This window comes from Phocoena phocoena, chromosome 1 (genome assembly GCF_963924675.1).
Source record: "Phocoena phocoena chromosome 1, mPhoPho1.1, whole genome shotgun sequence".
Classification (NCBI taxonomy): Eukaryota; Metazoa; Chordata; class Mammalia; order Artiodactyla; family Phocoenidae; genus Phocoena; species Phocoena phocoena.
This window is the reverse complement of record NC_089219.1, coordinates 145,697,386-145,723,274: the sequence shown is the minus strand read 5'-3', so window position 1 is coordinate 145,723,274 and position 25,889 is coordinate 145,697,386. Positions and strand designations below refer to the sequence as shown.

General features: G+C 37.7%; 1 protein-coding gene across 1 annotated transcript in view; it reads left to right on the top strand.

Moving 5' to 3' along the window:
- The window catches only part of PPP2R5A (protein phosphatase 2 regulatory subunit B'alpha), a 94,326-nt gene that overhangs the window by 22,091 nt on the left and 46,346 nt on the right, over positions 1–25,889 (top strand). Inside the window, exon 2 of the mRNA XM_065891017.1 lies at positions 25,645–25,841. Coding sequence (XP_065747089.1) covers positions 25,645–25,841 — 197 coding nt within the window. The remainder of the gene's footprint in view (positions 1–25,644; positions 25,842–25,889) is intronic.

Here is a 25,889-nt window from a genome sequence, read left to right as displayed (position 1 = left end):
AGTAGTGGGATTGCTGGATCATGTGGCATTCCTAGTTTTTTGAGGAGCCTCCATACTGTTTTCCATAGTGGCTTCACCAATTTACATTCCCAACAGTGTAAGAGGGTTCCCTTTTCTCCACACCTTCTCCAACATTTATTATTTGTAGACTTTTTAATGATGGCCATTCTGACCAGTGTGAGGTGGTACCTCATTGTAGTTTTGATTTGCATTTCTCTGAAAATTAGCGATGTGCTTTTCGGCCATCTGTATGTTGTCTTTGGAGAAATGTCTTTGGAGAAATTTTCAATTCTGTTGCTTTTTTTTTTTTTGTTATTAAATTGTAGGATCTGTTTGTTTATTTTGGAAATTAAGCCCTTGTCAGTTGCGTCATTTGCTAATATTTTTTCCCAGTGCATAGGTTGTCTTTTTGTTTTGTTTATGGTTTCCTTTGCTGTGCAAAAGCTTATAAACTTGATTAGGTCCCATTTGTTTATTTTTGCTTTTATTTCTATTGCCTTGGGAGACTGACCTAAGAAAACTTGGTATGATTTATGTCAGAGACTGTTTTGCCTGTGTTATTATTATCTCTTATGTGATGGTTTTGAATTTTCATTTACATGTTCAGTGAAAATTTCTAATTTAGTATTATAAATTAGTATAGGCAACATAAAGACAAAAACAAGGGTATTCTAAGCATCCATTTTATATATTGTACATTTATGGTGGAATGAAGTTTATGTTATTTTTACATGTATTTGATCTTTAAACTACAATTGATCTTTAAACTTTTACTCTCTTTCAATAATGTCTTAGGTATTTGATAGGAAAGTATTTTAGAGACCAGGACTGGACTAAATTTTTTAAACACCTTTATTTAGATATAATTTATGTACCATACAATTCACCATTTAAAGTGTACAATTCAGTGGTTTTTGGTATATTCACAGATATGTGCTACCATCACTACAGTCAATTTTAGAACATTTTCATCATCTCAAAAAGAAATGCCATACTCTAACTATTAGCCCCACTATCCCCTCATCCCTCCCACCCCTACCCTAAGCAATCACTAATCTAATTCTGTTTCTATAGATTTCCCTATTCTAGACATTTTACAATAATGGAAGCCTATAATGTATGGTCTTTTGTGACTGCTTCTTTCCACTTAGCATAATGTTTTCAAAGCTTGTCATGTTGTAGTACATATCATTACTACATTCCTTTTATGACCAATTAATACTCCATAGAATGGCTTTAACACCACATTTTATTTGTCCATTCATCAGTGGATGAACATTTATGTTTTTTCCTCCTTTTAGTTATTATGAATAATGCTGTTATAAATATTTGTGTACAAGTTTTGGGGTAGACATATGTTTTCATTTCTCTAGGGTATACCTACACTTAGGAGTGGAATTGCTAGGTCATGTGGTAATTCTGTGTTTAATCACTTCATAAACTGCCTCACGGTTTTCTACTGCAGCCCCGCTGTTTTACATTCTCACCAGCAGTGTATGAGGGTTCTGATCGTTCACATCATCACCAACACTGTTATTCTGACATTTTGATTATAACCATCCTAATGGATATGAAGTTATATCTCTTTGTGGTTATGATTTGCATTTCTCTAATGATTATTGATGTCAAACATCTTTTAATGTGCTTATTGGCCATTTGTTATACCTTCTTTGGAAAAATGGCTCTTCAGATCCTTTACCCAATTTTTTTAAAAAAATAAATTTATTTATTTTTGGCTGTTTTGGGTCTTTGTTGCAGTGCGCAGGCTTCTCATTGTGGTGGTCTCTCTTGTTGCGGAGCACGGGCTCTAGGCACACAGGCTTCAGTAGTTGTGACACGTGGGCTCAGTAGTTGTGGCTCGCGGACTGTAGAGCACAGGCTCAGCAGTTGTGGTGCACAGGCTTAGCTGCTCCATGGCATGTGGGCTCCACACACATCCCAGACCAGGGATCGAACTCATGTCCCCTACATTGGCAGGCGGATTCTTAACCACTGCGCCACCAGGGAAGCCCCTTTGCCCAATTTTTAATTGAATTGTATGTCTTTTTATCATTGAGTTGTAAGAATTCTTTATATATTCTTGATATAAGTCCCTTTGTCTTTTCCCTTTCTTGCTGGTGTCCTTAGAAGCACAGATGTTATCTTTTTTTTTCCCTTACTGCTTTTGGTGTCATATCTAAGAATCCTTTCTAAATCCAAGGTTATGAAGATCTACCCTTATGTTTTCTTTTCAGAATTTAATGGTTTTAGTTCTCACATTTAGGTCTTTGAACCATTTTGAGTTAATTTTTGTATGGAATGTGATGTAAAGGTTAAAATTTACTCTTTTGTGTGTGTCCCAGCACTATTTGTTGAAAATACTATATGTTTTTCTCATTGAATGGTCTTGGTTCCTTTGTTGAAAATCAGTTGGCACATGATTTTATTTCTGGACTCTTAATGCTATTCCATTGATCTGTCTATCTGTCTTAATCAGCACCACACTGTATTAATTACTGTTGCTTTGCAGTGTGTTTTGAAATGGGGAAGTATGAGTCTTTCTACTTTATTCTTTTTATGTTCTATATCTTGCCTTCGCAACCTGCCTCTAAACTCCTGAAGGCAGTAAATCATCTCTAACTTTCAGAATTAACCCCAAAGGATTGGTTTTCAAGATTGTTTTGGATATTCTTGGTCACTTGCAATTGTAAGGCTTAGGTTATTGATTTGTGATCTTTATTGTTTCTTATATAGGCATTTACAGCTATATTTGTCCCTCTAAATACTGTTTAAGCTACATCCCATATGTTTTGTGTCTTCATTTGCATTTGTCTCAAAGTATGTTATGATTTTCCTTTTGATTTCTTCTTTGATCAACTAGTTATTTTAATAGTGTGTTGTTTAATTTCCTCTTACTTTTGAATTCCCCAAATATTCTTTCTGTTTGAGTTATAATTTTATTCCATTGTGGTCAGAGAACATGGTTTGTATTATTTCTGTGTTTTTAGATGTTTTGAGGTTTGTTTTATGACCTGGCATATGGTCGGTCCTGGAGAATGTTTCATGTGCACTTGAGAATATATATTCTGCTGTGATAGGGTGGAGTGTTCTATAGTAAATAAAAATTCTGTAGTGTTCTTTAGAAGTCTGTTAAGTCTAGTTGGTTTATTATGTTGAACAAGTCTTCTATTTCCTGTTGATTTTCTGCTTCAATGTTCTATCCATTATTGAAAGTGAGATATTGGACTTCCCTGGTGGCGCAGTGGTTAAGAATCCACCTGCCAATGCAGGGGACACGAGTTCGATCCCTGGTCTGGGAAGATCCCACAAGCCTTGGAGCTACTAAGCCCATGTGCTGCAACTACTGAGCCTGCACTCCACAGCCCGCGAGCCACAACTGCTGAGCCTATGTGCTGCAACTACTGAAGCCCATGCATCTAGAGCCCGTGCTCTGCAACAAGAGAAGCCACCACAATGAGAAGCCCACGCACCGCAAGGAAGACTAGCCTCTGCTCGCCACAACTAGAGAAAGCCCGCACACAACAACAAAGACCCAATGCAGCCAAAAGAAAAATAGTGAGATATTGAAGTCTCCAACTATTATTGAGTTGTCAGTTTTTCCTTCATGTATTTTGGCATTGTGTTAGTAGGTGCAAATATTATAATTGTTTCATCTTACTGATGAATTGACCATTTTATCATTATAAAATGGCCCTCTTTGTTTCTAGTAAATTTTTTTGTTTGCATTGTTTATCTGATATTAGTATAGCCATTCCAGCTTTCTTGTGATTGTTTGCATGATATATCACTTTACATCCTTTTACTTTCAATCTGTTTATATCTTTGAAGCTAAAGTATATCTTTTGGAGACAGCATATAGTTAGGTCATTTTTTTAAAAATCCAGTCTGACAATCTCTTCCTTTTGATTGGATTGCTTAATCCATTCGTATTTAATGTTATTGATATGGTTGGATTTATATCTACCATTTTATTTTTTTGTTTTATATATATGTCATGTCTTTTTTGTTCTGTATTTTCTCTTTACTGCTTTCTTTAATATTAAGTTTATATTTTCCAATTCAGCATTTATGTTTAATTTTTTTTCACTGTATCTTTTTTAGTTTATTTTTAGTGATTGCTCTTGGGCTTACCATATGCATATTAATTTATTGGAATCAACTTCAGATTTATATTAATTTAGTTCCAGTGAGATAATAGAATCATTACTCCTATATTCCTCTATTTCCTTTTCCTCCTTTTTGTGGCATTATTGTTGTACAGTTACATTTATTGATGTTACAAACCCAATCATACATTGTTATAATTATTGTTTTACCATAAGTAGTTATTTCTTTAGCCCAGTACAGTTTTGCTCCCACCCACCTCCTTTGTACTGTTACTGGCAAATATATTAGGTATCTATATGTTAACGACCCAACAATACACTGTATACATATTATTTTATACAATTTAAAAAATCAGTTAAGAGAGAAAGAAAAAATATGCATTTATACTGTCTTTTATAATTATATAAATACCTTTACTGTTGCTCTTTGTGTGTGTGTGAATTTGAATTACTTTCTGTAGTCATTTGCTTTCAGCCTGAAGAAATTCCTTTAAGGAAGGTTGGCTAGTGATATATTCTCTCATTTTTTTGTTTATCTGGGAATGTCTTTATTTTGCCTTCATTTTTTAAAGAGAGCTTTGCAGGATTTTTGGTTGATGGCTTTTTTCTTTGAGCAGTTTGAATATGTTATTCTGCTGTTTTCTGGCCTCTACTGTTTCTGCTGAGAAGTCAGCTGTTAATCTTATCCCTGAAATCTATTTGTTTTTCTTTTGCTGCTTTCAAGATTTTCTCCTGTCTTTAACTTTCAGCATTTTTACTATGATATGTGTATTTGTGGATCTCCTTGAATTTTTCCTTCTTGGAGTTTGTTAAGCTTCCTCAATGTGTAGGTTAGTGTTATTCAATAAATTTGGGAAGTTTCCAGTCATTATTTCTTCAAAGTTTTAAAATTTTGCTCCTTTCTCTCCTTTCCTTATTGTACTCCCATTATGTGCATTTGTCAAACCTGATGAAGTCCCAAGAAGCTCTATTCATTTTTCTTCATCTCTTATTTTTTCCTCTCTGTTCTCATTTCCTAATTTCTATCATTCTATCTTCAAAGTTCTGTAATTCTTTCTTCTGACAGTCATGTCTACTGTTGAGTCCCTCTGGTGAATTTTCCATTTTGTTATTATACTTTTCGATGCAGAATTTCCGTTTGTTTCTCTGTGTGTGTGTGTGTTAATTCTGTCTCTTAATTGGTATCCTCTATTTGATTTGACATTGTCACGTCTTCTCTACTTCTTTAACCATGGTTTCCTTTATTTCTTTGAACATATTTACAATAGCTGCTTTGAAGTCATTTTCTGTTAAATCCAACATCTAATTGCTCTCACAGGCAGTTTCTGTTGCCTTTTTTTTTTTTTCCTAGTGTATAGGTCATACTTTCCTGTTTCTTTGCACATCTTATAATTTTTTTGTTATAAACTGGACATTTTAGACAACACAGTCTAGCAGCCCTGGGTACTGGTCCTACCCTTTGGGGCCTGTTACTGTTGTTTGTTTGTTTGTTTAGTGACTGGGTGACGTTTTCCTCCACCACAGCATTAAGCCTCTGGTGTTCCTCAGCAAGGCAGCTTTGGGTATGCCCATAGTCCCCCTGAGATAACAGTAGTTGTGACAGGGCTCTCTTTGTCTCCTCCTGACCACAGCCCCAGCTTTAAATTCCAGTGACTTTCAGCTAATTGCTTACTTGTTTTCAACAATGCCGTGGAGCATACTTGTTCTACAGAGCAATCCAATCAAATTTGGGCTCCTTTGAAGGAATATTTCCTGACATCAGTGTTTGATATTTGTTCTGACACCAAGAGGGTTCCTCCAAGCTGTTCCTTTCCCTGGTGTTGACCTGCAAACTAGCCAGCCTAGAGTTTAGCCTTATATCCTCATTGAATCTGCAAATGTCTCCATTACCTTTTACCACAACCTCCATTGTTTTGAGGGGTTAAGCTTGAATTTAAGCTTGAACTTTCCCATTCTCTGTTGAAAATGAAGTCTTTGGAAAGAGACATGGCTTGCTTCCCCACTACCCCACTGCCCCAGGCAAAATCTGTGAGCCAGGGCTCTGGAGCTGGTGGTGAGGAAAATAACAGACTTCTCTCTGAGGGACAACACACTTTAGGAGCTGAATGTGAGATGGAGAGGGGGCAGTAGCCTGAGATCTTGGCTTTTCCTCTTCCGATATGGAACCATAGCATTACAGGCCAAGACTCAGGTAATCAGGGCTCCAGTATTCTCAGTGAGTGGTTCTGCACCAAAAATAGAGTCTCTGTCCCAGAAATACAGGTTGGGCAGAAGAAGGGAGCCCCTCTTTTCAACTACACTGGTCTGGAAATTGGCCTCAGCAACAGGTAGCTGTGGGCAGAATGAGAAATGCCAGCATTCTGCTCCACATCTGAAGAAAGCTGTCTGACTGGGAGCTGGAGGTAGAGGGAGCCTTGTGTTCTTTTTTTTTTTTTTTAATTTATTTATTTTTTACTTTTATTTTTGGCTGCGTTGGGTCTTCGTTGCTGTGCGCGGGCTTTCACTGGTTGTGGCGAGTGGGGGCTACTTTTCGTTGCGGTGTGCAGCCTTCTCATTGCAGTGGCTTCTCGTTGCAGAGCAGGGGCTCTAGGTGCGTGGGTTTCAGTAGTTGTGGCATGCAGGCTCAGTAGTTGTGGCTCGTGGGCTCTAGAGCACAGGCTCAATAGTTACAGCACACGGGCTTAGTTGCTCTGCGGCATGTGGGATCTTCCCAGGCTAGGGCTCAAACCTGTGTCCCCCGCATTGGCAGGCGGACTCTTAACCACTGTGCCAACAGGGAAACCCGAAGGCTTGTGTTCTTGACCGCACCTCTCTGGAGTGGAGTTTCTGACTACTGAGCTGGGAGGAGGCTGTCTTGGTTCAGATACCAAGACTGGCTTTTCTTACTAAATTTTCATAAATATTCTTGGATAGATGTTTCCTCATTTACTTTTTTGCCTTAGGACCATTTCCAGAGGCTTTAAAAGGTTGTTTTAAAAATGATTTTCATCAGCTTCACTGGAGAGCAGGTCTGTGGAAATCTTAACCTTGTCTTGCTAAAAGTTGATCTCCCTGTGGACTAAAAATTTAGCTTCTTTTACAGTAAAAATTAGTACTTTACAATTATCTAGGATTTCATAGCTTACAGGTATGTAATAATGCCAATAAATTTGAAAACTTAGAGGAATTGGGAAAATCCCTTAATAAACAGCTTTCTCAAACTGACACAAGAAGAAACAAAAGTCTGAATAAGTCATATCTGTTTAATTGAATCCTCATTAAAAACCCTGTCAAGGACATTATAAAAAAAGATAATTACAGACCAATATCCCTTATGAGCATAGACGGAAAAATCTTATACAAAAGTATAGCAAATTGAATTTAGCAACATATACATAGGATGATACATCATGATCATGTGGGATTTATGCCAGGAATCCAAGGCTGGTTTACATTAAAAACTGATTTGCTGAATAAATAGAATAAAAGAGAAAAATCATATCATTACTTAAATATAAATAGAAAAGTAGAAAATTCCTTTTCTGTATAGTTACCTTCTCTCTAGTACTTTTCCATACAAATTCCAGCCACCTCAGTAGCCCTGATCTACTCTGTCTATTTAGCTCAGTAAGGCTGCTGGCTATTTTGAAGCTATATTGCTTCTCCCTATGCTGCAATCTGGAAAGTGTTAACAGGTAGAACAGGTGCAATTATGGGACTCAGTCTGTTTTCCTTCTCTCAGGGATTGAAGTCCCATACTACCTGATTTTCAACATCTGAAAACAATTATTTCATATATTTTGTCCAGTTTTCAGTAGTTTACTATAGGAAGATTAATCTGCCAGAAGCAGAAGTCTTGCCCACACTTCTTGTTATCCTTATGCAATGGGTATGAAGTGATGTATGGCATTTCATACATAAATTCATATATATAGTTTATATAATACATATTTACATTTTTCTCCTTACCAGTGTGGTTAAATGTCTTTTCATATGTTGATTGGTCAGTTGTGTTTCATGTGCCCTTCTATAGGTTTATTTGCCTTTTTCTTACTGATTTATAGATTTTTGTGTGTGCATTCTGGATACCATCCAGAGTTGGTTATAAAACGCTTAAATGTTTTATAATTTTCCTATTCACATTTAGTTTTTTAGTTCTCTTAGAATTAATTTTTATAAATGATGTGAAGGAGGGAATCTAATTTTTTTATATGAATAGACAGTGGTCCTTGCATAATTTATTTTAAAATTCCCCACTGACTTTTTAAAACACCAATTCTATTATATATTAACCTCCTATGTATGTACACTGGCATGTTTCCAGGTGCCTTATTCACGCCCCCCCCCATGGTCTTTTTGTCTATTCCTGCACAATACCATTTAATTTTGTTTTTTTAAAATAATTTTATATATTTTATTTACTTGGCTGCATTGGGTCTTAGTTGTGGTACGTGGGCTCAGTAGTTGTGGCTCACAGGCTCCAGAGCGCAGGCTCAGTAGTTGTGGTGCATGGGCTTAGTTCCTCCACGGCATGTGGGATCTTCCCAGACCAGGGCTTGAACCCGTGTCTCCTGCATTGGCAGGTGGATTCTTAACTACTGTGCCACCAGGGAAGCCCCCACCATTTAGTTTTAATTGCTATATGTGGTAAGATGACTGTTCCCTTCATCTTAAAAATCATGTTGGCTATTCTTGGCTCTTTATTTTTCCAGACGGATTTTAAGAGCGAGTCTTCAAGTTCCAACAAAACACCCTGTTGCAATCCAAACTTTATTCCCTGTATAGAATCATTGGGGAAGATGTTGAATATTCTCATCCATGGATACAATGTATGTTACTTACGTCTTCGATATATTTCTTAAAAGTTTTATAATTTTCTTCATAAAAGTCATATTTGTCCTTCGTTAGACCTCTCAAATTACTTGCCCCTGGAACCCAGTCACCATATTATGAGGAAGCTCAGGCCACATGGAGAGGTCACATGTGGGGGTTCTGGCACTAGCCCCAACTAGTCCTTCAGCCAAAGGCCAGAATCAACTGCAAGACATATGAATGATTGAGTCCTCACATGAGTCTAGTCCCTAGCTTTCTAGTTTTCTAGCTGAGGCCTTAGACATCATGGAGCAGAGATAAGCTGTCTCTGCTGTGTCCTGTCTGAATCTCTGACCCAAAGAAATCGTGATAGATGGTATAATAATTGTTGTTTTAAACCACTAAAGTTTGGGATAATTTATTAAGCAATAGAAAATTAATACACCAGACATCATTATGATTATGGATTGGTTTCTCCTGTAGGTCTGCCTAAGGTCTAATTATATTTTAATATAATTAGAGTATTTTAATATATTACATGGAATAATTTCTCATCCTAAATTAATAAATTGGCATTTATTACTGTGTCATGAGCTTGGCTAATTTATATTTGTATTGTGTATAAGAAGAAACCATGTATTTGCATGTGTAAGGCAGAGGAATAAATTCAGACATTGAAAATTCATCATGAACACCATGGGAAACATACCCATGTGGTTGAGAATGAGAGTTTTCACATTCCATGATATTTCTGTAGTCAGATACAGTTGTACAATGTTAGAAAACCTGAACTTGTCTTAAATACCTCTTGATTTGGTGGTACAGTCTTTCTAAATAGGTTTCGTAAACTGACACCAGAGAGTACAGTGTAAAACTTCCTTATATTTTTCTAAAGACTCTAATTTACTTCAAAAAAATTCTTACAAAGTTTTCTAATAACAAATGAGTCAGTGTGATCAGCTAGGCTATGTACTCAACTACATAGGTATTATTTTTCTCAAATAGTTTATTTGTGAACCTTGAGGTCTCTCATGACTCCAAGATATTTCCAGGAAGAATCCACCTTGGAAGTCATGTAGCAGCACTTCTGCAATACTCAAGTCTGTTCCCTAGAAGCCAGTCGCTTTAGTCCAGCCCACATTCACAGGAGAAGTAGACTCCACCTTTTGAAGAGAGGAGTGTCAAAATAATTTGTGGACTAATTTTAGAACTACTACACTTGATAAGCATGGAATTAGAACAAGGGAAGTTTTATAAATATTTAATGGTATTAGGCTTAACATAACCTGATTCTCTGTCTCACAACAGAGGATATAGTCGTGTTTAATGGTCCTGGTAGACTTCAAATCCTTTGGCTAAAGCTTTTTACTCATTGGGTAGTATTTGGATGGGCATTGTCTTTATTTGCTTCTGCAGGAATGAAGAATAATGATGGGAGAGTGCATCCCAACCAGTGCATGTGCAAATAGGCCATTTGGGGAACTTTAAGTATCAGTATAAAGGGAACGTGGGATGTAAAGGGGGGAATGATGGGAAATGAAGTTGGAAAGGTAGTGCCCCTCAGTTTCTCCTCCTCTCCTTTTACCCTCAGCTTTTGTCATCTTTACATTTTTAAGGCTAATAACATTTTCTGTAGCCATAATTAAGTTTTCTGTAAATTGTAAGTTAATTCTAAAAGTTGAAAGCCAGTGAATAAGGTTTATATTGTGTGACTGTGTAGGCTTCAGAGCTGCATAATGTAATTATATTTCCTTTCTTATATACTATTTTTAGTATTTCCTGGAGTTTCTAATTGTCTTTTTTTTGCACCTTTAACATACTCACGGTTTTTTCCTCCAAATCTCCATGTGGTAAGATATCCTAATGATTCTGCTTTAGAGACCACTCTCATGGGGCCTTCTTTCCTCCTGCTCTAAACTGATCCACTTGTTCTCTAGTCCTGCTTTCTTGAATTTCCCTAATTCCTGGATTCCATTCCTTTCTCTTTCTCCCTATTGCTACATCATGTCCTCAGAATTTCCTATGAAAGGATATGAGGGTGCTAAGTTTTCCAAGTATTTGCATGTCTGAAAGTGCCCTTTTTGAACCAGTATACTTTATTGATACTTGGCTAGTTATAGAGTTCTAGATTGGCATAAGAATTCTGGTGGCAGGGCTTCCCTGGTGGCGCAGTGGTTGAGAGTCTGCCTGCCGATGCAGGGGACGTGGGTTCGTGCCCCAGTCTGGGAAGATCCCACATACCACAGAGCGGCTGGGCCTGTGAGCCATGGCCGCTGAGCCTGTGTGCCCGGAGCCTGTGCTCCACAACAGGGAGAGGCCCATGTACCGCAAAAAAAAAAAGAATTCTAGTGGCAGAGCCCCATTATATTCTGGCATCACTCTTGCTGATAAGAAGTCTGATGGAGATCTGCCTCTGGTTCTTTTTTGAGTGACTTTTTAATTTGAAAGCTTTTAGTCTTTTTTCCTGGGCGTCTGAAATTCTGGTGTTAACTGAATTATCCCTTTGTTTAGGTTTTTTTCCTCTGTTGATTTAGTTTTTTTTTTATGTTATAGGCTTTCCTCGAATATCTGGTGATCCTTTATAATCTATTGATACGTATGAGTGAACAAAAAAAAAGTCACTTCAGAAGTTGGATGGGATTTGTTGACGGTCTAGTTTTGTTTAGAGTAATCGGGCAGGGAACTGGTTAAAAGCTAGAATGTATGAATATTTCTCTGGGACTATTCAGTTTCTTTAGGGAAGAACTTTCCAGGTTTTGTTTTTGTTTTTTTGTTTCTTGGGTTTTCTTTTTGATTTTGTTTTTGCCTGGAGCATGAATGCTTCACTGTCTTTCGGAGTGGGGTAGTAAACTGCATAGCACATACAGATTTATGTCATCCCCCCTATTTTCAGTTCACGTCTTAATCCGTCTTCTATTTCATCTAGTGTTTCTAATCTGTAGTTCTGTAGGAACCTCACCTGTAATACATTTTCTGTGTATTCTAGGATGTGGGTTCCTCTTTTTTGGTTTTGTCACTTACCACTTAATGTCCTTCGAATTTTCCAGAAATTTGATTGTCTTTTGCCTGTGGAACCATTCTTCTATTCTCTTTGGTATTGTGGATTTATCCCTCTCCCTCCCTCCCTCCCCCGCCCTCTTTCTCTCTTTCTCTCCTTCTCTCTCTTTTTTCTGGTCTAATCTTCTAGAGCAGGGGTCCCCAACCCTGGGCCTCAGACGAGTAATGGTCTGTGGAACTGGGCCACCCAGCAGGAGGTGAGCAGCAGGCGAGCAAAACTCCCCATCTCTCGCATTACTGCCTGAACCATCCTTACCTTACCCCCAAACCCCCCACACCCCCCGGTCCATGGAAAAATTGTTTACCGTGAAACCAGTTGCCAAAAATGTTGGGAACTTCTGTTTTAGAGTAAAGGGAAGGAGATAAACAAATTTGCCATTTTTAAGTATATGCACTGTGATCTGTAAGTGGGTAAAGATTTAGAAGATAGCTATTAAAGGAACAGTTGACATTTCAAAGGCAGTAGTTTTATATAACACTTGTTTTCCTTGCATTCTAGGTGATTTGAATCCCATTTTTATTACAGATATTCTTTGTGATCTTGGGCGTGCTATGTAGTATGGGATCTTATTGTACTTTACATATTGTACAGCAGTGGTTTACAGGGTTTTTTTTTTTTGACTGAAAACTATAACAAGAAACACATTTTACTTTACAACTCAGTTCTCATATAATGTTTCATAAAATAACACTCTTACATGCAATATGCTGATATTTTATATTTATTTTAAGTTCTGGTTGTGACCCACTAAAGTTATCTTATTCTACCCACTAACGCATTGCAACCCACACTTTGAAAAACAGTTCTCTAGAGCACTATTTTTTAAAGTGTGAGCCAGATACATCTTCAAGTTGAGTATTGAAAAAACTTAACAATTTAGAGATAAGTAGGAAAAATCTAGCTGGGCTTTTGTGAGTTTTAAAAGTTGTGTTAATAATTCTCCAAAGATGAAATGCCTCACTTCTCTAGAATTATCTTGATTCTCTCTCTGCCTAAGGCCATGGATCTCAACAGTGGTAAGAATTCTTGAGTCCAATCAAGTTTCAGTCATAATAATAAAATAGAAGATAGTTAAATTTTTAAACAATTCATCTTGAGAGGGCAGACAGCAGAAGCAAGAAGAACTACAATCCTGCAGCCTGTGGAACAAAAACCCCATTCACAGAGAGATGGACAAGATGAAAAGGCAGAGGGCTATGTACCAGATGAAGGAACAAGATAAAATCCCAGAAAAACAACTAAAGTGGAGATAGATAACCTTCCAGAAAAAGAATTCAGAATAATGATAGTGAAAGAATGGAGGCAAAGATCGAGAAGCTGCAAGAAATGTTTAACAAAGACCTAGAAGAATTGAAGAACAAACACCTAGAAGAATTAAAAAACAAACAAACAGAGATGAACAATACAGTAAGTGAAATGAAAAATACACGAGAAGGAATCAATAGCAGAATAACTGAGGCAGAAGAATGGATAAGTGACGTGGAAGACAGAATGGTGGAATTCACTAGTCTGTCTTTAGTGGAACAGACTAAAGAAAAAAGAATGAAAAGAAATGAAGACAGCCTACGAGACCTCTGGAACAGCATTAAACAAAACAACATTCGCATTATAGGGGTCCCAGAGGGAGAAGAGAGAGAGAAAGGACCTGAGAAAATATTTGAAGAGATTATAGTTTAAAACTTCCCTAACATGGGAAAGGAAATAGCCACCCAAATCTAGGAAGTGCAGAGTTGCAGGCAGGACACGCTGGAGAAACACGCTGAGACACATAGTAATCAAACTGACAAAATTAAAGGCAAAGAAAAATCATTGAAAGCAACAAGGGAAAAAACGACAAATAACATACAAGGGAACTCCCATAAGGTTAACAGCTGATTTCTCAGCAGAAACTCTAAAAGCCAGGGCTTCCCTGGTGATGCAGTGGTTGAGAGTCCGCCTGCTGGTGCGGGAGGTGCGGGTTTGTGCCCTGGTCCAGGAGGATCCCACATGCCGCGGAGCGGCTGGGCCCGTGAGCCGTAACCACTGAGCCTGTGCGTCCAGAGCCTGTGCTCCGCGGCGGAAGAGGCCACAGCAGTGAGAGGCCTGCATACCGCAAAAAAAAAAAAAAAAAAGGAAACTCTACAAGCCAGAAGGGCGTGGCATGATATATTTAAAGTGATGAATGGGAAGGGGTTTAAAGGGATGAAAGGGAACCTACAGCCAAGATTACTCTACCCAGCAAGGATCTCATTCAGAATCAATGGAAAATCAAAAGCTTTACAGAAAAGCAAAAGCTGGGAGAATTCAGCACCATCAAACCAGCTCTACAACAAATGCTACAGGAACTTCTCTAAGTGGGAAACGCAAGAGAAGAAAAGGACCTACAAAAACAAATGCATAACAATTAAGAAAATGGTAGTAGTAACATACATATCAGTAATTACCTTAAACGTGAATGGATTAAATGCTCCAACCAAAAGACACAGGTTCGCTGAATGGATACAAAAACAAGACCCATCTATATGCTGTGTACAACGACCCACTTCAGACCTAGGGACACATGCAGACTGAAAGTGAGGGGATGGAAAAAGATATTCCATGCAAATGGAAATCAAAAGAAAGCTGGAGTAGCAATACTCATATCAGGTAAAATAGACTTTAAAATAAAGAATGTTACAAGAGACAAAGGAGGACACTACATAATGATCAATCCAAGAAGAAGATATAACAATTATAAATCTATATGCACCCAACATAGGAGCACCTCAATACATAAGGCAACTGCTAACAGCTCTAAAAGGGGAAATTGACAGTAACACAATAATAGTGGGGGATGTTAACCCCTCACTTACACCAATGGACAGATCATCCAAAATGAAAATTAATAAGGAAACACAAGCTTTAAATGACACAATAGACCAGATAGATTTAATTGATATTTATAGGACATTCCATCCAAAAACAGCAGATTACACTTTCTTCTCAAGTGCGCACAGAACATTCTCAAGGATAGATCACATCTTGGGTCACAAAACAAGCCTCAGTAAATTTAAGAAAATTGAAATCATATCAAGCATTTTTTCTGACCACAGCGCTATGAGATTAGAAATCAGTTACAGAGAAAAAAACATAAAAAACACATGGAGGCTAAAAAATACATTACTAAATAACCAAGAGATCACTGAAGAAATCAAAGAGGAAATCAAAAAATACCTAGAGACAAACTGCAATGAAAACATGACGATCCAAAACCTGTGGGATGCAGCAAAAAGCAGTTCTAAGAGGGAAGTGTATAGCAATACAGGCCTACCTCAAGAAATAAGAAAAATCTCAAATAAACAATCTAAACTTACACCTGAAGAACTAGAGAAAGAAGAACAGACAAAACCCAAAGTTAGTAGAAGGAAAGAAACCATAAAGATCAGAGCAGAAATAAATGAAATAGAAACAAAGAAAACAGTAGCAAAGATCAATAAAACTAAAAGGTGGTTCTTTGAGAAGATAAACAAAATTGATAAACCATTAGCCAGACTCATCAATAAAAAGAGGGAGAGGACTCAATAAAATTAGAAATGAAAAAGGAGAAGTTTCAATAGACACCACAGAAATACAAAGCATCCTAAGAGACTACTACAAGCAACTCTATGCCAATAAGATGGACAACCTGGAAGAAATGGGCAAATTCTTAGAAAGGTATAACCTTCCAAGACTGAACCACGAAGAAATAGAAAATATGAGCAGACCAATCACAAGTAATGAAATTGAAACTGTGATTAAAAATCTTCCAACACACAAAAGTCCAGGACCAGATGGCTTCACAGGTGAATTCTATCAAACATTTAGAGAAGAGCTAACACCCATCCTTCTCAAACTCTTCCAAAACATTGCAGAGGAAGGAACACTCCCAAACTCATTCTATGAGGCCACCATCACCCTGATACCCAAACCAGACAAAGATACTACAAAAAAAGAAAGTTACAGACCAGTATCACTGATGAATATGGATGTAAAAATCCTCAACAGAATACTAGCAAACAGACTCCAACAGCACATTAAAAGGATCATACATCATGGTCAAGTGGGATTTATCCCAGGGATGCAAGGATTCTTCAGTATACGCAAATCAATCAATGTGGTACACCATATTAACAAATTGAAGAATAAAAACAATGTGGTCATCTCAATAGATGCAGAAAAAGCTTTTGACAGAATTCAACACCTATTTATGATAAAAACTCTCCAGAAAGTGGGCATAGAGGGAACCTACCTCAACATGATAAAGGCCATATACAACAAACCCACAGCAAACATCATTCTCAGTGGTGAAAAACTGAAAGCATTTCCTCCAAGATCAAGAAAAAGACAAGGATGGCCACTCTCATCACTATTATTCAACATAGTTTTGGAAGTCCTAGCCACGGCAATCAGAGAAGAGAAAGAAATAAAATGAATGCAAATTGGAAAACAAGAAGTAAAACTGTCACTGTTTGCAGATGACATGGTAGTATACATAGAGAATCCTAAAGATGCCACCAGAAAACTACTAGAGCTAATCATTGAATTTGGTAAAGTTGCAGGATACAAAATTAATGCACAGAAATCTCTTGCATTCCTATACACTAATGATGAAAAATCTGAAAGAGAAATTAAGGAAACACTCCCATTTACCATTGCAACAAAAAGAATAAAATACCTAAGAATAAACCTACCTGGGGAGACAAAAGACCTCTATGCAGAAAACTATAAAACACTGATAAAAGAAATTAAAGATGATACAAACAGATGGAGAGATATACCATGTTCTTTGTTTGAAAGAATCAATATTGTGAAAATGACTATACTACCCAAAGCAATCTACAGATCAAATGCAATCCCTATCAAATTACCAATGGCATTTTTTACAGAACAAGAACAAAAACTCCTTAAAATTTGTATGGAGACACAAAAGACCCCAAATAGCCAAAGCAGGCTTGAGGGAAAAAAACGGAGTTGGAGGAATCAATCTCCCTGTCTTCAGACTATAATACAAAACTACAGTAATCAAGAAAATATGGTACTGGCATAGAAACAGAAATGTAGCTCAATGGAACAGGATAGAAAGCCCAGAGATAAACCCACGCACCTATGGTCAACTAATCTATGACAAAGGAGGCAAGGATATACAATGGAGAAAAGACAGTCTCTTCAATAAGTGGTGCTGGGAAAACTGGCAGCTATATGTAAAAGAATGAAATTAGAACACTCCCTAACACCATACACAAAAATAAACTCAAAATGGATTAGAGACCTAAATGTAAGATCGCACACTATAAAACTCTTAGAGGAAAGTATAGGAAGAACACTCTTTGACATAAATCACAGCAAGATCTCTTTTGATTCACCTGTTAGTGTAATGGAAATACAAACAAAAATAAACATATAGGACCTAATGAAACTTAAAAGCTTTTGCACAGCAAAGGAAACTGCAAATAAGACCAAAAGAGAACCGTCAGAATGGGAGAAAATATTTGGAAATGAATCAACAAAGGATTAATCTCTAAAATATATAAACAGTTCATGCAGTTCAATATTAAAAAAACAAACAATGCAATCCAAAAATGGGCAAAAGGCCTAAAATAGACATTTCTCCAAAGAAGACATACCAATGGGCAAGGAGCACATGAAAAGCTGCTCAACATCACTAATTATTAGAGAAATGAAAGTGAAAACTACGATGAGGTATCACCTCACACCAGTTAGAATGGGCATCATCAGAAAATCTACAAACAGCAAATGCTAGACAGGGTGTGGACAAAAGAGAACCCTCTTGCACTGTTGGTGGGAATGTAAATTGATACAGCCCCTGTGGAGAACAGTATGGAGGTTCCTTAAAAAACTAAAAATAGAATTACCATATGACCCAGCAATCCCACTACTGGGCATATACCCACAGAAAACCATAATTCAAAAACACACATGCACCCCAATGTTCATTGCAGCACTATTTACACTTGCCAGGTCATGGAAGCAACCTAAATGCCCATCAACAGACAAATGGATAAAGAAGAAGTGGTATGTATATACAATGGAATATTACTCAGCCATAAAAAGGAATGAAATTGGGTCATTTTTAGAGATGTGGATGGATCTAGATACTGTCATACAAAGTGAAATAAGTCAGAAGGAGAAAAACAAATATTGTATATTAACACATATATGTGGAATCTAGAAAAACGGTACAGATGAACTGGTTTGCTGGGCAGAAATAGAGACAGATGTAGAGAACAAACGTATGGACACCAAGGGGGGAAGTGGCGTGGGGTGGTGGTGTTGGGATGAACTGGGAGGTTGGGATTGACATGTATACACTAATATGTATAAAATGGATAACTAATAAGAACCTGCTGTATAAAAAAAAAAAGAATTCATCTTCCAGTCAGATTTTAACTGTTATGTGTTTTGCACACATATCTGTTTTTTAGATAATTCCTTGATTGTGTAGCTTTTCTTGCATCTTTAATACTTTACATGAAGAGCTTTTTATATTGGGGATTTAATAATATTTTTTAGAAGAGCACTTTTAGTAAATCCTTAGCTCTGATATTGTTAGTGAAGAGATGCATATAAATATGAATATAATATATTGGTGTTTCAGGTCTGTTACATTATATTCTTAAGTTGTGATTAAGTTTCTTTGAAGCAACATAAAGACTGAAGACATTTAAGATTGTTGAGTATGCTATATTATGATCATAAATGGTGGTCTGAATTGCTCCCAGATCAATACTTAGGGGGAGGTCAAGGTATGCTAATAGGTTTATGTATAGGACTGGGTTTTTCTCTTTGCTTATTTATTTATGTTTATTTTAATATTTATTTATTTGGTTGCTTGGGGTCTTCGTTGTGGCTTGCGGGGTCCTTAGTTACCGCACGTTGGCTCCTTAGTTGCGGCAGGCAGGCTTCTTAGTTGTTGTGGCATGCGAACTCTTAGTTGTGTCATGAATGTGGGACCTGGTTCCCTGATCAGGGATTGAACCAGGGCCCCCTGCATTGGGAGTGTGGAGTCTTATCCACTGTGCTACCAGGAAGTCCCTCTCTTTATTTAAATGGCTGTCACCAGGATCTTAAATGCTCATCTTTTATTTGGTCATGATTCATATACACATTTTGGAAGAAATTAATGTTTATTTGAAATAGGTACAGTGTCATCTTTCCAAGAAGTCCAGATTTAAACTGCTCCCACAAAATTTTGGGGTCTCCTGTAATTAATTTCAGAGTGACTAGCAAATACTGTGTTGTACTTGGGGCATGTTGCAAAACAATTACATCGTCAGCATCCACCATTCCGGGTTGCTATATGATGTAGCACTGTAAGGTATTATGAATTTTTCCTGTGAATTAGTATGTTTCCAGGGGTATTTTTATTTTTGAACCTCTAAGTGGAATTCTGATGGATAACATCAGTTAATATTGCAGAGGGAGAATCCCAGGTGAGGAAGTTATCACTATAGGAATCAGAATGGATATTATTATCCACATGTGAGAATGGCAAATGGATAATCAACATAAGCCTAGTAAAAATAGCCAAGTAAAAACAGCATGTGACCTAACTGCCTAAAAGTAAGGCACTGCCATACTGAAACACCACTGAGTATGACAGACTTCATTTGCAAGCATGCTTGTAATGGGGAAGCGGAAGTATAAAGTGGTCAGTGTAGATACTGTCAGTGCTTTTTACATTTAGTGAACAGAATTTGTTTTTTTGGCTGCGTTGGGTCTTCATTGCTGCGCACGGGCTTTCTCTAGTTGTGGCAAGTGAGTGCCACTCTTCGTTGCAGTGTGCGAGCTTCTCTTGTTGCGGAGCATGGGCTCTAGGCGCACAGGCTTCAGTAGTTGCAGCACGCAGGCCCAGTAATTGCAGCACACGGGTTTTAGGGTGCGTGGGCTTCAGTAGTTGTGGTGCGTGGGCTCAGTAGTTGTGACTCGCGGGCTCTAGAGTACAGGCTCAGTAGTTGTGGCGCACGGGCTTAGTTGCTCCACGGCATGTGGGATCTTCCCGGGCCGGGGATCAAACCCCTGTCCCGGGCTTTGGCAGGCGGATTCTTAACCACTCCACCACCAGGGAATTCCCTAGTGAACAGAATTATTACCCATTCTTTTCCTCACAAAGTATTTATTCATATTTATGAAATATAGCCAGAATGTAGTCTGATCTTTTTTCAGCTTACTGAAATATATTTTTTGCTTTTTGTCTCTTTTTCTTATAAGAAAATTCTGAAAATTGATGTTTCAGAAAGGTGCCTAAGAGTTGGGATTAGGGGCTTCCCTGGTGGCGCAGTGGTTGAGGGTTCGCCTGCCGATGCAGGGGACGCGGGTTTGTGCCCCAGTCCGGGAGGATCTCACGTGCCGCGGAGCCTGCGCGTCCAGAGCCTGTGCTCCGCAGCGGGAGAGGCCACAACAGTGAGCCCGCGTACCGCAAAAAAAAAAAAAAAAAAAAAGAGTTGGGATTATATTAAACATAGACAAGTGTGAAATATTTTATAATTTTTTAATGATGAAAACAATGATCTCATCTTTTCTTACTAGGGTAACCATTATAAAAATGTTTTCGATCTATATGAAAAGGTTGCTTGTCTTGAACCTAGAAGTAGGCCAGCCAACAGTAGGCGACAGGAGCATTCTCTTCTCTCACTTAACCTTTTACAATCTGATCACCTCTTCCACTGCTGTTTTACCTTAGTTGCCAAGCAACTCAACACAAAGTGATTAAATATAGCAGTCAAATACCTTGTAATATCTATAGCTTTCCTGCTTTTAATTAATCCTGATTTTATTTTTAATTGTTCTCCTTATATTTAATCTTGTAAGTGCTCTCAAATTCTTTTGGACTCCAGGTTATATAGAGAATAGATTGTGTGTATATATATGTGTGTGTGTGTGTGTATATGGTAAACAACCATACCTTTTACATTTGTTTATCGCCTGATAGCATTATTTTTTAATGTTTTGTATCTTGTCTTCCCAACCTGCTTCTAAGCTCTTGAAGGCAGGAAATCATCTCTAACTTTCAAAACTAACCGTAAAGGACCGCTTTGAAAGTTAAATAAATAGACATAGGAAACAGAGTTGTATTTGGCATGAAGGAAGCGCTAATGTTCGCAGCATTATGTTTTATTATGTAGCACAGTAGACGGTTCAATAGAACATGTATTACCTACAGGAGGGGTTAGGTAGCAAAAGATTTTTCTATTCCCTAATACCTAAAAATAATTGAAGTTTGGACATTTCTATTTCAACTCAGAGCCAAAGGAGTTGAAATGTTAAGTGCTTTCTAAATATATCTAATTTTGGGAAAATCCAGATGTGACCTGTTCCATCCAAATATTAGGTACTGCTGGGATATAATTCTGGAGGAGAAAGCAACTTCAAAGAAATCTTTAGGCTAAGTGGCGGATCACTGAATGGAGAAGCTATGAAAAACATTAATTTCTTCCCAAGGAGACTCAAGGGTTAGGTGCCCAGAAAGAGAAACTTCCTAAAAAAAAGAAAGAAGAAAAAAGAAAAAGAAACTTCCTTTTTTTTTTTTTGCGGTACGCGGGCCTCTCACTGTTGTGGCCTCTCCCGTTGCGGAGCACAGGCTCCAGACGCACAGGCTCAGCGGCCATGGCTCACGGGCCCAGCTGCTCCGCGGCATGTGGGATCTTCCCAGACCGGGGCACGAACCCGTGTCCCCTGCATCGGCAGGTGGACTCTCAACCACTGCGCCACCAGGGAAGCCCAGAAACTTCCTTTTTATATATAACATGTTCCTGATTCTACTGTTTGTCAGTCTTGAAAATCATTTTGTGTCTTCTAACATGTTAGCTGTAGGCTACTAGCCTGTGGTGAGAAAAATGCCTTCCATTTGTATCTACTTTGACATATATGTACTCACCTTCATGATCATTATCTCATTTAATCCATTTAAATCAACCATCAAGGTAGGGTATTGATAAAAATGGTCATTGTTATAAATTCTTAAACATAGATATGATGTAATAATTCACTATTTATGCCAACTTTGATATGCAGTCTCTTTTCCTTGTTCTATAGCCTATTTTAATTCAGTGCATAATCTTATTCTTCAAATTCAGAGTTTTTTCTACCATCAAATACACATTTGTTGGCTCCTTATATACCCTATGCTAGAAGTAAAAGAGATAAAAAGGAAAGCCTGCTCAGTGGATGATCCTTGCCCTTGAGGAACCTGAATTCTTTTGATGAGTGCTAAAAGAAATATTCATTAAATACAGGCCCAAAGTTAATGCATGCTCAAGTGTATGATTGAGATTGTATTACAGATGTCCAGAGAAGGGAGGGATCAGTTTATCCTGACCTACCTAAGGGAAATTTGGTGGAGAATGTGAGATTTCAGTTTATTTTTTATTTTTTTATTTTATTTTTTTTTGCGGTATGTGGGCCTCTCACTGTTGTGACCTCTCCCGTTGTGGAGCACAGGCTCTGGACGCGCAGGCTCAGCGGCCATAGCTCACAGGCCCAGCCGCTCCGCGGCATGTGGGATCTTCCCGGATCGGGGCACGAACCCGTGTCCCCTGCATCGGCAGGCGGACTCTCAACCACTGCACCACCAGGGAAGCCCTCAGTTTATTCTTAAAGGGTGAGTAGGATTTGGAAACACAGGGGAGGAATCTGGTAAGGTATTTCAGGTAGGGAAGAGTCTGAACAAAGATATGGCCTTTGGAGAACAGAGAGAGGAGTGATTTCACAATAGAGAAGGTGGTTTGGAGGCGGAAGGAGAGAATAGCGCTGGCTATCTAAGGTGATCTCTGATTGAACTGGGATATTGTATGAGTTTGTATTTTTTTAGCATAAGGAAAAAAAGGTTAAAAATATTTTAAGGGGCTTCCCTGGTGGCGCAGTGGTTGAGAGTCTGCCTGCCGATGCAGGGGACACGGGTTCGAGCCCCAGTCTGGGAAGATCCCACATGCCGCAGAGCAACTAGGCCCGTGAGCCACAACTACTGAGCCTGCGCGTCTGGAGCCTGTGCTCTGCAACAAGAGAGGCCGCAATAGTGAGAGGCCCGCGCACTGCGATGAAGAGTGGCCCCCCCTTGCCGCAATTAGAGAAAGCCCTTACACAGAAATGAAGACCCAACACAGCCAAAATAAATACATACATAAATAAATAAGTTAAAAAAAATTTTTTTTAACTCTCTTGAACTGAGTTACCTTCTAAAGGTATGGCACCTATTTCCCCAAACCATCATTATAATGGAATTTAACTATATACAAAGATATGTGTTATAATAGACAGTATAAAGCTATACAATAAGGATGTAGATATATTTATAAATAGATAGAGATATTACTGAGTAATGGAGAGAACTATGGGGATTTCTTGTACAGTGTGAGTTGAGAAGGATTCTTAAGCCCAAATTATTACCCACTTCTCTAATGTATAATACATACCCAATCTAATAAGTTTAGCCTGATTAGGAAGCTTACAAAAAGGACAGGTGTCCATCTTCTAGTTTTTCAAGCCAAGTATTTGTATTAAGCAGACGTCTGTTTAGCAATTGAAATAAACTAAATACCAATCTTAAGTGGATACCTTTTTAACTTTAAGGGAGAAAACCCCAAGAGAATTTAAGAAAAAGGCCATTTAAGATACAGCTAACGTCTCAGGGAATGAGCAGATTCTACTTAGAATAACTGATGGTCGTTTTGGGATGAACTAGTATAGTGAATTATGACTGGTAAGATTATATGCAGTATGTATGCTGGATGGTGCTTCACTCTCACCCGCAGTAGAATGAGGTTTAATAAACTTCTGGGTAAAGATAACTGTTTAACAAATTACTTGGTATTGAAAGTAGTTGCAGATTTAATGGTCTTTTTTTTAAAAGGATACATAAAAATGTTCCCGCAACAGAACAGTTCAAATAAAGGTGTTCTTGAATCAAAAACTTTATGGAAGTGATCATCAAAAATGTCATGTACTCTGTCAATATTACATGAACTCTGATGCCTATCTTAGGATTGTAGACCTTGGCTTTCATGTAGCAGAGAGCCATTATTGATTTTGGAACATAGAGTGTTATGCAAATTCTTTGTAAGTGTGGCACTACCACAGAAGAAGTTTCCATAAATGGGTTGCAGCAAATTCAAAATTTTTTTAGAATCTTTATATTTTTACTTCAAAAGTCATGTGAATTTTGTTTTTCTTTATAATATATCTATGTTTGTTTTTTTGTAAATATTATGTTTTAAGTTATTGAACAAAATTGACTAATCAAAAGGATATGCTGTATTTGTCCTTTTTGTGTGAGTGGGCTTAGGATATCTGACCTGCTATATTTTAGCAGTACCTTATCTAGCTCAGCTTTTTAAGGACAGCACTTGAATATAGCTGCAAAGTAATTTCACTTGGCTTCCTGCCCCAGAGGAATTAAAAAGCATGGGCATCCTTGGTTAGGTTATCATCTTTATGAAGATTTCTACCTCTATCTTTATATAAAGCAGGCATTGGTTTTGAATGAAGGAATACTGTTGTATACTATGAGCTCAATATCAGTATTGGAATACATGATTTTTAAAAATTTAATCTCAGTAGTTCAAGAAACAAATAATTGAGCTGAATAACTGAAGGTCCCTGTTTATAGATTTGAAATTCAGAAGTGAAATTTCATTACTTTTTGAATGTTGCAAACAAAAAGATTTAATACATTTGTTAGAATCAAATGATTATAATGTGCCCATATTTTTGTACTCAGTAGAAGATAAAACAATAAACATTTACTGAATGCATGTTGTGTGGCAGGTACTGTGCTAGATAATGAGAGGGCGGAGGGAGAGGGAGAGAGAGAGAGAGAAAGGGAGAACACTTGTTTCCTGTCTTTGGGGGCCTCGTAACCTAAGAGTATAATACATGTAAAATATAACTGCCATATCGCACAGTAAATACGACAATAGAGATAGCACCTAAGATACATTTGGGTCAGTGTGGGTTAACCAACCAATTTAGCTTCAGTGCCATAGAGAAAGCTTCTGAGAGTGGAATATGCTTATGCTGAAACTTAATAAATGGGGAGAGTTCTCAGGGTGGAAATGTGAGAAAAGGGCATTCCAGGCAGAGGAAACAGTGTAAAATCTTCAGGAAATTGCAGAGAGCATGGTTTAACTAAAGTGAAGGTGCATGCTAGATAGTGTTGAGAGATGACTCTTGGCCGTAGGCAGCTTCATTTTGTATACAATCCTAAGGAGTTTGAACGTCATTCTGTAATTTTTGGAGGATCATTGAAAAGTATTGAGTATGATCAGAATGATTCTCATTTTAGCAAGATTTTAGCTTTTGAAGTAGCTTAGAGGATAAATCAGGAATCGCAGGTTATGGCCCCAGGCAAGAGAAGCAGTTAGGGTGTCATTGCTGTAGTCTAAATGATGAATGTGAGGGCCATTAAAGTGGCAGAGGGAATGACAAGAAAAGGATAGATTCCAGATAAATTAAAGAAACGGAATCAATAACATTTAATGATTGATTGTGGGTAGTGAGAGAGGAGGAAGATAGAAATTCATGTCTGGCGTGAATAATGGGATTAGATGGGTAAATTTCTCACTAGGTTTTTGAGAGAAGTTTTACTTTATGTATGTGAATAGCTTCTACAAAATTGGTAAACATGAAGGTAACTTCTGAGTAGGTCATTTCTAAGTTTCTCTTTATTTTTATTTACAGATGCCACTTCAAATGAACAACAAGAGCTTTTCTGTCAGAAGCTGCAGCAGTGTTGCATACTCTTTGATTTCATGGACTCTGTTTCAGACTTGAAGAGCAAAGAAGTTAAAAGAGCAACATTGAATGAACTGGTTGAGTATGTTTCAACTAATCGTGGTGTAATTGTTGAATCAGCGTATTCTGATATAGTAAAAATGGTAAGCCTCTAGACTTAAGTTCCTCAGATTTATATAAATTCAAGTAAG